General features: G+C 60.4%; 1 protein-coding gene across 3 annotated transcripts; it reads left to right on the plus strand.

The window, feature by feature from the left end:
• Window positions 1–1,322: 1,322 nt before the first annotated feature.
• LOC101868396 (KLF transcription factor 8) lies at window positions 1,323–7,909 on the plus strand. Of its 3 annotated transcripts, none has more exons than XM_034063876.1 (5): window positions 1,323–1,419; window positions 4,096–4,648; window positions 5,449–5,551; window positions 5,659–5,792; window positions 6,810–7,909. In XM_034063876.1, the coding sequence occupies exons 1-5, from the start codon at window positions 1,393–1,395 to the stop codon at window positions 6,989–6,991; spliced, it is 999 nt and encodes a 332-aa protein (XP_033919767.1). In that variant the 5' UTR covers window positions 1,323–1,392; the 3' UTR covers window positions 6,992–7,909. The 3 variants fall into 3 exon arrangements, with proteins under 3 accessions (XP_033919767.1, XP_033919766.1, XP_033919768.1); XM_034063875.1 differs by having other exon boundaries at window positions 5,425–5,551; window positions 6,810–7,906; XM_034063877.1 differs by lacking the exon at window positions 1,323–1,419 and adding an exon at window positions 3,149–3,212 and having other exon boundaries at window positions 5,425–5,551; window positions 6,810–7,904.
• Window positions 7,910–12,672: the final 4,763 nt, after the last annotated feature.

Below are 12,672 nucleotides of genomic sequence, written 5' to 3' on the forward strand. Positions count from 1 at the left end.
GGAGAGGGTAGGAGTGCATCCTTTTACTTCAGGACTTGACCTTCGAATGAGAAGCTCTGTGTCACCTGTCATTAAGATACTGAATCAATTAATAGGATCCCAGGCTAGTTTGGGTTGGAAGGGACCTTAAAGCTCCTCCAGCTCCAACCCCTGCCACAGGCAGGGACACTTTGCACTAGAGCAGCTGCTCCAAGCCCTGTCCACCCTCATGCTGACCCTACTTGAGTCACCCACACTTGGCCCAGTGTAGGTAACAGGAAGTAAATGGTTGGAGAACTTATGAGCAGAGAGAGGTGTGGGGCTGAGATGGCCACAGTGAGCAGGACCTGCAGCCCCCCCTGCCCCCCAGCTCCACGGAGCTCCGAGGGGAGCACAGCCAGGAGCAAAGCTCTTCCCTGTGAGGGTGCTGAGGCGCTGGCACAGGGTGCCCAGAGAAGCTGTGGCTGCCCCATCCCTGGCAGTGTTCTGCCCCTGCCCATGGAGGTGAATGGGAGGGGGTGTCCCCCATGCCCTGCATATTGCACAGCTGCACCCCAGTGCCCCCTCCCTGCTGTTTAGAGCTTTCCCTGTTTATGTGTGTGTTTATTTTAGACGGGGGGGGGATCTGGTGATTTATGAGCGTTTGTGGTTGTGTTTGGGGAGGGTCCTGGCTTAGTGTGGGGGTACAGGGGGGGCCTCTTGAGCTCTGCTGGTGCCCTGATCCCCCCCCCCTGCCCCGGAGGTACCCCCAATGGGGTACTGTGGGAGAGGTGGCTCTGAAGAGCCCAGGTATTTTTCTTTGGGGGGTTACATGGGTGGGAGGGGGCTCAGGAGTGGAAACCTCCCTGGCACCATGGACCACATTTGGCTCCTGCACCTATGGGTGCTCTGTGTGTGTGTTGTGGTGCTACATACCTCTGCGGATGAAGGGCAGGGACTGGGATGTGTTTCCCCCCCCCCCATCAACCGTGGTGAGGAGTGTGCATTTTGGGGGGGGGGGGGGGGAGAAAGGTGTTTTACCCCCTCTTCCCCCCTTGTCACTGTCATGAGTTCTTGAGGTCTCAGCAACGCATTCCATACTCCCCATCTCCAATTCAGACGGGGTTGGGGGGGGATGGTCCTGCACTGGGGTGGGTGTGCGATGGTATCAATCTGGGTACCACACCCCCCCACCCCCTGTATCTGTTTCCATGACAACCCTCGTCCGCGGGTGGGGGTGGGTGTGAGGAGCCGCCCATTGGCTGCTGATGATGTCACCCTATTTTGGGGGGTGGGGGTGGGGTGACCCCACCCATTTTTGGGGTGGGGGAGGGGAGCTCCGCCCTGCGTGGCCCCGCCCCTTCCTGGTCCCCGCCCGTGTAGTGGGGGGGCCCCACCCGGCACCGCCCGGCGCGGGGCAGCGGCGGCTGCGGGATGCACCCGGAGGAGGCGCGGAGGACGGTGAGAGCCTTGGGGGGGGGGGGTCCGGTCCCATAGTGCGTGGGTTCTTAAAAGGGCAATGCCCGCGGGAGGGGGAGGGGGTTGGCAGCGTAAAGCCTGGGGCGAGGGAGGGGAGGAAGGGGTGGGAACCGCCTCCCCGCACCCCTGCACAGGGCCTATGTGTGGTTTAACTCCCCCCCCCTCCCCCCCGCAATGGTCGCTTCCGGGGAGGGCCTCACCGCGCTCTTGGGAGGTCACAAGGGGGGAGGGCATGGAGGGGGGGGGGGGGCGACGTCGCGGCGCGCCCCGCCCTTCCCTCCCCCCCTCTCTGCTTCCCACGCCCTTTGCTCTTAAAGGGACAGACACCCCCATCCCTAAATCCCACCCCCCCATTCGCGGCTCAGTCACACACAGGGAGGAAATCCCTCCGGGAGAACGGGATAGCATTGGGGTGTGAGTGCACCCACCCCCATGAGTGGTGATAATGTCCCCCCCGCGGGGGCATAAGGACCAAACATGAGGTTTTCCCACGACTTGACACCCCCATCCTCAAGGTCACCCCATGGTTTGGGGGTACCCCCATAAGGGATATAGGGTGGGAAAGAAGGCGTCTTTATTTATACACCGGGGGGGGTGTGTAAAATAAAGGGAGTGTAGTGGCCTCTCAGCACCCCCTAAACCCCCCCCGCCTGGGTGGGGTTTGGGTGCGTCCTGGTTGAGTACGGAGGAATTCATATCACTGATGAAAGCCTTATAGGGGGTGTGGGGGGGGGAGGCTGGATTAGAGGGGGGCTTCAAGGCCACTGTCCCCCCCCCACTGACACATCCCACTCTGTCCTCCATCCCTATAGGGCTTTGAGGTGCCAGGATCCCCTCAAAGTGGGGCTGGGGGTGGTTGGGGAGGGGGTAAATTACCCTTCTGTGGTTGAGCTGGGGGTCCTGGAGGGGTGTTCCGTGGGGGTACCTGTGGGGGGTGTGTTTGGGGGGCCCTGGCTGAGAATAGGGGTGTTTTGGGAGCTCTCTTTTTGTAAGGGGGATGTTTTGGGGGTCCTGGTGATTCGTGAGTGTTGGGGGATGCATTCTGGGGGTCCCTGGCTTTGTGTGGGGACATTGGGGGTGCTTTTGGCTGGAGCACGGCTGTTTGGGGGGGTGTTTCTTTTGCTCAGTGCATTTTGGGGGGGTCCCAATTTGAGTATGTGGGTACCGAGGGGGGTCCCTTGTGATACATAGATGTGGGGTCTGTTTGCAGGGTCCCTGTTTTCATGCGGGGGTCTTGGGGGCCCCTGTCTAACACTGGGGGTGTTTGGGGGGGGGGTCCTATTTGTATGTGGGGCATTTTGGGGACCCTGGTGGTTTATGAGTGTGTGTGGGGGTGCGTTTTGGACACTCTTAGCTTTATGGGGGAGGTATTGGGGGGTCCCTGCTGAGAGCAGGGCTGTTGGGGGGGGTGTCCTTTACTCCGTGTGTTTCGGGGGTGTCCATTTGAACACGCGTGTATTGGGGGTACCCCTCTCTTTGTGTATGCGCACTGGGGGGGTGTCCTTTACTCAATGCGTTTTGGGGGGTCCCCATTTGAATACGTGAGTATTGGGGTTACCCCTTAACCCGAGGGGGGGTGTTCGCTGTGTCCCTATACGGCTCCGGTGCCCCCGTGTCCCGCTGGGGGCTCCCCCCGCGCCGGGCGGGTGTCCGTGTGTGCAGGGCGTGTGCGCTGGGTGTGCCCGGGGAGGGGCCGGGCGGGCCGCGCCGTGCAGCCGACACCGAGAGCGGGGGGCTCCGCGGGCCCGGTCGGGGCTCGTTCGGTGCGGCCGCAGGTACGGGCATGGGGAGAGCTTGGGGGGGACCGGGGGGGGCAGCGGTGGGGGGGATAGGGGAGGAAGAAGAAGATGAAGCGCTCCGGGGGGGGGCTCAGACCCGTGGGGCACCCCATGGACCGGCGGCACCGCGCGGGGGGGGGTGCGGGGTGTGTGTGTGTCCTAAAGGGGTTGGGGTGAGCGGTGCCCCCGGTGCGTCCCGCGGGGAGCCCTCCCCCCCCCCACGGTGGCAGGGCCCCTTTAAGGAGCTCCACCCCGGGCCGAGCCAGGGTGGGGCTGTGGGGCCCTTCACACCTCTCGGACCGGGAGCATGGTTCTGCATCGGGAGGAGGTGGGGGGGGGACGGGACACGAGCACCGGGCCCCTTCCGCCCCCCCCTTGCAGTGAGTGCCCCCCCCCATCATACACCGGGTGAAGGGAGGGGGTTAACGGGTGTCGCGGCCCCTTTAAGGCGCGGGGGAGGGAGGGGAGCGTGGTGGGGCCGCCACCGCCCCGCGGGGGGCCACGCCCCCTCCCTCCCTGCCCCGCCCCGCCCTGAGGGGAGGGGCGGGGCGCGGGGGGGGGGGCGCGCGCGCGCGCGCGGGGAGGGAGGGGCGGGGCCGGGCGGCGGCACCACAAAGGCGCGCGAGGGGGCGGGGCTTCCGTTTTCCCGCCTTCGGCTCGCGGCGCGGCCGTCGTGAGGGGAGCGGGAGCCGCCATTGCTGTCCCGTGTCAGTGCCATGGCTGACACCGCTGTTACCGGCCCTGCCGCCGCCGGCCCCGCTGCCGCCGAGCACCGATGGGGCTCCGCTCACATGGGTAGGGTCCCCCCGAGGTGGCCGCAATGACTTTGCCCGTTGTACCCGTTCCCCAGCACCTCATAGGGTGTGTGGTTCTCCTATAGGGCCTCGGGAGGACGCCGCCCGCCATGAGCTCGTCGGCGCTGCTGGCCGAGGGGCCCCTCGACCCTCCGGTGCTGCTGACCGACATCAAGACGGAGCCCCCCGAGGAGCTGCTGGCCAGCGACTGCGGCCAGCCCCAGGCAGAGCCTGTGGATCTCTCCCTCAACAAGTCCAAGGTGGCGGCCGCAGCAGCCTCCGCACCCCCACCGCCGCCTCCTGTCTCAGTGCAGTCGTCCCCATTGCTGGTGGCTCCTCCGCTCCCTGCTCCTGCCACCGTCTCCATCTCCCCCTCCGGCCTCAGCTCCACCTCGGCCATCCCGGCGGTGCTGTCACCTGGCTCCATCCTGGCCTCCACGCAGGGCAGCGGTGGGCAGCAGATCCTCCACGTCATCCACACCATCCCTTCTGTCAACCTGCCCAGCAAGATGGGCAACCTGCAGACCATCCCCGTGGTGGTGCAGTCCCTCCCTGTCGTCTACACCACCATGCCCACCGATGGGGTCACTGCCATCACTGTGCCCCTCATAGGAGGGGATGGCAAGAACGCTGGGTCTGGTAAGCACAGGTGGGGGGAAGCCTGAAACTTTTGGGAAACCCTGGTTTGTGTTGGAAGGGACCTTAAAGCTCATTCCAAAGCCCTGCCGTGAGCAGGGACACCTTCCACTGGAGCAGGTTGCTCCAAGCCCCTGTGTCCAGCCTGGCCTTGAACACTGCCAGGGATGGGGCAGCCACAGCTTCTCTGGGGTGAAGTGGGGGTGTCCCACTTCATGGAGCAGCACCCTGGAAGGGGATCTGATTTTTCCCTCACCCACATTTGCCATTTCCACCCAGAACCACCCCAGGTCCTTCACCCCCCAGCCTGTTTCCCGTGGGGACACAGGGAGGGCAGGGAACACTTGGGGCATGGCACTGCCTGCCACCCATCCCGCTGCTGGCAGCCTGCCTGCCCTTCCTACTGCCTGCCTGCTGCCAGCGGCTCTGGTTTCAGTTCAGCTGCTTCCCCAGGCACCCTCGATTCCCTTTCCCAGCACATTCCCAGCTTCCCACCTTACCCGGAGCTGGAAGGGGGGGGGATGACCTGGATCTCGCCTCTCAAGGGCAGGAGCAAGCAGCCAACAGAGGTACCACCCAAGTCATGCCTCCCAGTATCTCTGTTCCGTATGGCATCGATGGCTTCTCCGTCTCCCCAGCTTGTTTTCTGTGGGGGGAGCAGCATTTGGGATGCTGTGGGAGCAGAGGGGGGGTTGCTCTGGTGCAGGGGTGGGGTGTGTTTTGGGATGTCTCTGTTGTCTGCTCACAGCCTCACCCCCTTCCTCCTTGTTTCTCAATAGCTTTTCTTTCCCGCCCCCCACCAGTGAAAATCGACCCGGGCTCCATGTACCCTATGGACATGAACAGCGACAGTGAGGACAGCGCCTCTGAGAGCGGCCCGGCCCCTTTCCAGGACCTCCAGAGAGAGTGAGTCCCTTTGTGTCTGTGCCTTCCCACCCGTCCCCCCTTCCCTGGGCATCCCATGGGGTCTGTGGGTGCCAGGGCCGTGCTTCCATCTCTGCCTCCTCCCGCAGGCCGGTGGCGCGGGCACAGCGAGCAGAGTCCCCCGACCTGAAGAAGCGGCGCATCCACCAGTGCGACTTTGAGGGCTGCAATAAGGTCTACACCAAAAGCTCCCATCTCAAAGCTCACCGGCGGATACACACAGGTAGAGTACAGTGCTGGACCACCCCCCCAAGCAGGGAGGCAGAGTCAGGATCAGTGCCCCCACCTCTCAGTGTGCTGGGAGGGTGATGAGAGGTCTCTAGGGGTGTTGGCTCCCTCTGCCAGAGCTGGGGATGGCCCTTTAGAGGGCCATTTAGCTTTTAGAGGGTTGTGGAGGCTCTTTGGGGGTGCTGTCAGGTGCTTGGGGGGCAGTTTGGGGGGGGCTCATGAGGCTTCAGGGGAGCTGGCAGCCTGTGTCAGGGGTTGGGGGCCCTTTGGTAATGCTGGCACCCTCTGCCAGTGGCTGAGGGTGTCCTTTGCGGATGCTGGCACATTTTGCCAGGGACTTATGAGACTCTTTGAGGTCTGGAGGACCCCTTTTGAGTACTGGCACTCTCTTATAGTAGCTGTGGGAGCCCTTTGGAGTACTGGCAGCTCTTGCCAGGGGAGTTGTGGAAGCCCTTTGGGAGCAGTGCAGGCCTTGGGGGCACCTGTGCTCTCTGCAGATTGCCTAGGAGTGCTGGGACCCAAGGCCATGTCTCAGGGACCCTCTTGTCCCCACCCTCTGTCTGGTTATGGGGCTCTCCCTTGGGTGACCCTGCTGGGACTCCCTGCTCCTTCTCTTCCCTCCCCTGCACTCTCCATCCCTTTGCCTGGGGGGTGTTCCCAGTGCCCCCAGTGTGTGCTCAGCACCCCCCAGGACCCCAAACTCTTCTCTAAGGTGTTCAGTCCCGGTGGGGACAGTGGGGTGCTGCCAGTAGAGTTGCACAGGGGTGCCGCCATCAGCCCCATGGTGTGACAAGGTGATGCCGCAGGGGTGTGTGGGGTGTGCACCCCAAAGCACCACCTCTTCTCTTGCTGGCGGCACGAGCACGGTGCGATTCCACCTAAAGCAGCACTCACACAGCCGGTGGCGCCAGTGAACCGTGCTGGGCGAGCAGCAGGGCTACACAGGGATGATGAGGGGTTCGCCTGGGGGCATTCCTGCCTTGCTGAGCCCCTCTCTGCTCCCCCGGCGCAGGCGAGAAGCCCTACAAATGTACCTGGGAAGGATGCACCTGGAAGTTCGCCCGCTCCGATGAGTTGACCCGGCACTTCCGCAAGCACACAGGCATCAAACCCTTCCGCTGCTCGGACTGCGACCGCAGCTTCTCCCGCTCTGACCACCTTGCCCTGCACCGCCGGCGGCACATCATGATGTGAGGAGCCCGCGGGGCTGGGACTGGGGAGACAGTGATGGAAAATGGGGGTGCATCTCACCCCTGCTCCTCTGTGTGCGGTGGAAGGACTGCGGGAGCAGAGAGGCCAAAGTCTGCCTGGTGGAGAGAGAACTGTGGCCGCTCCAGGAGCCCCGCCGATACAAGATGCACAATGGTGGCTTCCAGACTGATCCTCCTCCTCCTTGTGCTCCTGTTTCTTTTTCCTGGGCTTCTCCCCACACACAACCTCCAGAGGCTCCTCCTTGGCTCCTCACCCAAGATTCACCTGCTGTTGCCTCTAGACGTGCACATCGACCTCTTGCCCACTTCCGCCTCATGTGCTTGCTGTCCTTGCCCCTCTCCCAGTTGCTGTGAGCAAAACCTGGAAGCCATGGCTAGAACAGAGGTGAGGGCTCTGCCATTGCCCCTGTGCAGTAGCCTCTTTCCTGAAAGTTGCTGCCTTTCCATTCCCAGCCGCTGTGTGTCCCTGTCCCAGCAGGAGAAGGGACCTGACACGTCCCCTCTCTGCATCTCTTGGCATGTGCTGGGCTTCACCCGAGATGCCCAGGGGTATTCAGGAACAGAAAAAGCAAGAAGGGGGAGGAAAATCCACCACAACAACCCAGCATCACCCCCAGATGAGATTGCCACCACCAAACAAAGGGAAACTGTGCGGAACATGGAACTGTGATTTTATGGAGTTTTAAAGGGGGTGGGATTGGGGGAGCTGCAGTATTTGGGGTTTTTTTGAAGACTATGGGACACTTGAACCATTTCTAAGTTAAAAAGGCAGGCTGTGGCCACACACTTTGCTTTCTAATTGTAATTATTATTTCTGTGGGGTGCCCCTTTCCCAGTTTCATCTGTCCCCCCCCTCCAGTCTGGAAGGTATCAGGATTTGGGGTTGGAACCTTGGGGCTTTCGGGTGGTGGGAAGGGTGCTGGGGGGCCATGAGCCCCCTCTTCCAACCCAGTGCCAGTGGGGCTGCTTGGGGCAGGGGGAACTTTGAGCCTGTGCCTTTGGCCTGAGTGGTGCTGGGCTGCTTGGGGGGTGGTGGTGGTGTGTGCAGAGACCTGTGGCCCCTGAAAAGGACTCTGATGGATGCTTGGGAAACTTCCCTGCTTTCCACCTTCCAGGAATGTTCCATGGGGCAGAGTTTGTCCCTGACCTCATGATGTCCCCAACCCTTTTGGGGCTCAGCTGGAGGGTGCGTCCAGCTGTGGCTGGTCACAAGCAGTGTCCCCAGGGCTGGTTTTGTAATGCCTTTATCAAGGCTGGATGGGTGGACTGAGGGCAGTAGAGGTTAAATGAAGTCAAGTGTTAAGGTCTGCTCTTGAGTCACAACAACCCAACACAATGCTGCAGACTTACACAAGAGTGACTGTAAAGCTGCTCATGGAAAAGGATCTGGAGGTGCTGATTGATGGAGCTGAGCATAAGCCTGTGCCCAGGCAGCCAAGAAGCCACCAGTATCCTGGCATGTATCAGCACCAGCGTGGCAGCAGGGCCAGGGCAGTGATTGTCCCCCTGTACTGGGCACTGGTGAGGCTGCACCTCGAATCCTGTGTTCACTTCTGGACCCCTCACTATAAGAGAGACATTGAGGTGCAGGAGCAGGGCCGGAGAAGAACAACAGAGCTGGTGCAGGGCCTGGAGCACAAGTGTGATGGGGAATGGCTGAGGGACCTGGGGGGTTTACAACTACCTGAAAAGAGGATGGAGCCAGGAAGGGGCTGGTCTCTGCTCCCAAGGAACAAGTGATAGGACAGCAGAAATGGCCTCAAGTTGCACCAGGATAGGTTTAGGCTCGATATTGGAAACATTTTTTCATGGAAAGAGTTGTCAAATGCTGGAACAGGGTGCCTGGGGATGCGGTGGAGTCACCATCCATGGAGGTGTTTAACAGACGTGTAGATGTGGCACTTAGTGACATGGTTTTGTGGTGGCCTCGGCACTGCTGGGTTCATGTTGGGATTCAGTGATCTTGAAGCTCTTTTCCAACCTAAATGATTCTACTGTCTCTGTGTTCCTGTCCCACCATGTGTCCCCTCTCTCAAAGCCATGCTCACCAGAGCTTCTCCTGGGGCTGCACCTTATGTTCTTCCTTCGTCTTCAGCCCCAGATCATCACAGGAAGGCAAAGGAGCTGGGAAAACCATTGGGATTCAGGGTCAGCACTTCTGGTGGCCCCATAGGACTCCACAGCCGGGGGCCTCCACCTTCACCCCACTCTCCAAGCCCCAGGGCAGGTGCGTGTGTGTGTGTTTCTGTTTTCTATCTGGTTGTTAAACCCAAACAAGGGATTTTAAACTCTTGAGCTGTGATATTTCTACGAAACTCTTTTGAGGTCTTTTCTACACAGGAATAACATGGAAAGTAGCGGAGTTGCTCTGTGTGTGTCTTGCTTTGCTGCAGCTGTGGGGCAGGGAGAGGGACCAGGGCATGGTGAGGGCAGTGGAGCTCTCCTGCCTCCTCAGTGCCAGGAGGAGAGGGGCTGAGCTCAGCAAAACGATGGTTTCTTGGGCTGGTTTTCACAGAAACTGAAGATTTCAGAGCTGTGGAAAAAAAACATGGATTTTCCTTCTTTTTTGAACATCTGCAGTGGGATATTCACTGACCATGGCCTGTGTTCAGCTTCAGCAGTTAACCTGTGTGGTGCAGGGGGTCCCTTGAGGTGATTTCCTGATGGCTGCTTCAGTTTGCCATTGGAAGAACAAAGTGCAACAGCAACAAGAAGAGGCAAAAAGAAAACCCCCAAAGCAGCCTACATGGTGTTTGTTGGGTGAGGTTTTGGCCTTTGCAGCTCAGTCCTGGGTCTGTTTGTGCCTGTGTTGTAGGGGAGCCTCATGATGAAGCTGGAGCAGAGATCCGGGAATCCTTGCTCACAAGTGCCAGAGCACCAGAGCGCTGTTTCCATAGGGAAACACCTTCCTGTGAGTGAAAATCTTCTGGCAAAGGTGTCTTGGAAGTGCTTGGCTTTGGCTCTGCAGTGTCCTGTGCTGGTTTTCTCTCCCACGTTAACAAAGGGAGCAAGGGAAGTCAGGTGTTCCCATGTGGGGATGCTGCTGGTGATGAGTGCTGAGACCTGGTGGGGGAGAACTTGCTGCACTGAGGATGGAACACCTCCGGGTGGCACACAGCACCCATGTGTCCCTGTGTCATCCCTCCCAGCCACGGCATTGTCTTACTCCAGAGAGGAAACCTGAGTTGGCAGCTGGCATAGAGCCACAGCCTGGTTTGTGTTGGAAGGGACCTTAAAGCTCACCCAGTTCCAACCATTGCCATGTGCAGGGACACTTTCCGCTAGAGCAGGTTGCTCCAAGCCCCTGTGTCCAACCTGGCTTTGAACACTGCCAGGGATGGGGCAGCCACAGCTTCTGCCCAAGATCTCACCTCAGTCTCCCCTTTGGCAGTGAATGTTCACCCTGGTTATGGGGGTGTCTCTGGCACCCTGCAATTCACGCAGAGCTGCTTCCCCACCCATCATGGCCTGGGGACATCCTGCAGTATCTGGGGTGATGCTCTTATACCCCTCTAAGCCAGCCCTGCCCTGAACTTGCACCACTGCCAAATGAGCTGTTCTTATTGAGCGTTACTCCTGAGGCGAGCAAACATCCCTCCTGCTGGCCCTTGGCCTTGCCATCCCTGATGGGTGACTTGGGAAGCCCCATGACCACTGGTCCCCACTCTGCACCCCTTCATGTCTCCCACCCCCCATGGTCTGTCTGGCTCTGATTTCATCCCCTTCATCTTTTCTCCTGCTTCTAGGAGATCTTTGGGGTGCTGGACTTTGGCATCCACCATTCCCTCAGCAGGACACAGCTGTATGGGGGATAGGCAGGGGTGAAGCCTCCAGGTCTTGGGAGTTGTGGGGTCATGCATGTTGGGGTCACACAGGGTCCTGTGTCACACATGTGGCAGAGGGACATCAGTCCTCCTTCTGGCATGGGCATCACCCCGCTGTTGAAGATGCTGAGGTTCTGCTGGAAGGGCAGTGGGGTGCTAACCCCTCTCATGGGCTGATACCATCACCCCACACCCCTGAGCCCAGGAGCCCATTTCAGCTCAGCCTCATCCCTCTCTTTGCTCCAGGGTCACCCGAGGTCCCTCTCCATGGTTTCCTGTCCCTGTCCCACTCCCCTTGTGCCAGGCAGGGGGTGCCGGGGGCCTCCTGCCTGCTCCCGGCACTGCTCCGACTGGTTTAGCAAGTGGATGGGGCGGCAGCTCTGCCTTTGAAGGGCTCCCAGGAAGGGTTTGATGACTGGAAACCTCCCGAGGAGCAGAAAGGGAAAGACAGAAATCGGTGGTTTTGGGTTTCGGGAGGGGGGAGCAGAGGCGGCTCCGGCGGCTTTGTCTGCTGGAGGTGGTGGTGAAAGGGAAGCGGAGGGGGTGTCCCCCTTCCCTGCAGAGTGAGTGTCTCACACCAGGCTCCTGACCAGCACTGAGGCTGAGCCAGCAGCTCCTGGCCCACATCTGGGGTGGCCTGACCCTGGGGAGGCAGATTCAGAGGGGACTTGGGGATGTCCATCCTGGGGCAGCCAGAGGTGGGTGCTGCAGCCGCTGCTTTGGGGTGCATGGATGAGTCTGGGGGGTCAGCAGGGTGAGGAGAAGCTGCTGCAGGGGGAAAGCAAAGGCTCAGTGACCCCCTGGTGGGGTCTGGGCCCCCTTCCCCTGCCCCACATACCTGCCAACACCTCCTTGGTGGGACCATGGGCTGTCACCCATGCTGGGGGGCTCATGGGGGGCTCCTGTGGCCCAGTCCAGTGGTGACTGGTGAGGTGTGAGCCCCTGGTGCTCTGCTGGTGCTGCCAGGGTGGCCTGGGAGGTGGAATGGTTTGGGAGGTGGGATCCAAGATGTATTTCCCACCCTGATCCGGATCTCCTCAAAGGTCAGAGCCTTTCTTGCCTTTTAGCTCAAGTCTCTGCAGCTCTGCCCAGGGCTTCACCTCCTGCTCCTGCACCTGCTAAGAGGACTGGGGTGTCCTTCCTCATTCCCATGAACCCACACAATGCTGGGAATCGGGATCAGGGCCTTCACCCCAAGCCCACTTCAGCATCTTGGTGTCAGCTTCCCCCTGCGGAAGGGGACTCTGTACCCCAGGAATAACTGGTTGTGTGGCTGGGATTGTTGCTGTGATCACTCTAGCTCAAGCAGGACATGCTGCCTTTGGTGTTTCGTGGCATATGGGGACAGAATGGGACCTTAGGCCGGTGCCGGTTGGGGGACATGGTGTGTCTGGTGGTGCTGATAGAGTCAAGGCTGTTTCCCTTCCCATGGGGCCAGGGGCAGATAAGGATGCTGAGGATGGCTTTGGCCCATCCCTGGGAAGAGAAGCTGCTCCACCTCAGGAAATCATTGCCAGGTTGATCTCCATTGGCTATGAAGTCCCTCTGTATCCCCTAGGAATAGGCTTTCCCCTTCCTCAGCAGGAGCCCAGCTCCCATCCCTGTGGCTGGGGATGGGTGAGCAGCCTTAGCCTCCACTTCACCCTCTTTTGGTGGTTCTAAAGTCCCATGAAGGTGCTGGGGATGTCCTGGAAGGGAGCAACAGCAGCACCCCCCTGCAAGGGCACAGCCTCTGGGGTTCCTGCCTGGGAAGCACTGGGATATGGGAATGGGGGGGTCTGAGGGCTGTTTGGGGGGGGATGAGCATGGAGGGGGGGAGAAGGCTGAGCTTTTACTTAGC

The sequence above is a fragment of the Melopsittacus undulatus genome, chromosome 6, assembly GCF_012275295.1.
Source record: "Melopsittacus undulatus isolate bMelUnd1 chromosome 6, bMelUnd1.mat.Z, whole genome shotgun sequence".
NCBI lineage: Eukaryota > Metazoa > Chordata > Aves > Psittaciformes > Psittaculidae > Melopsittacus > Melopsittacus undulatus.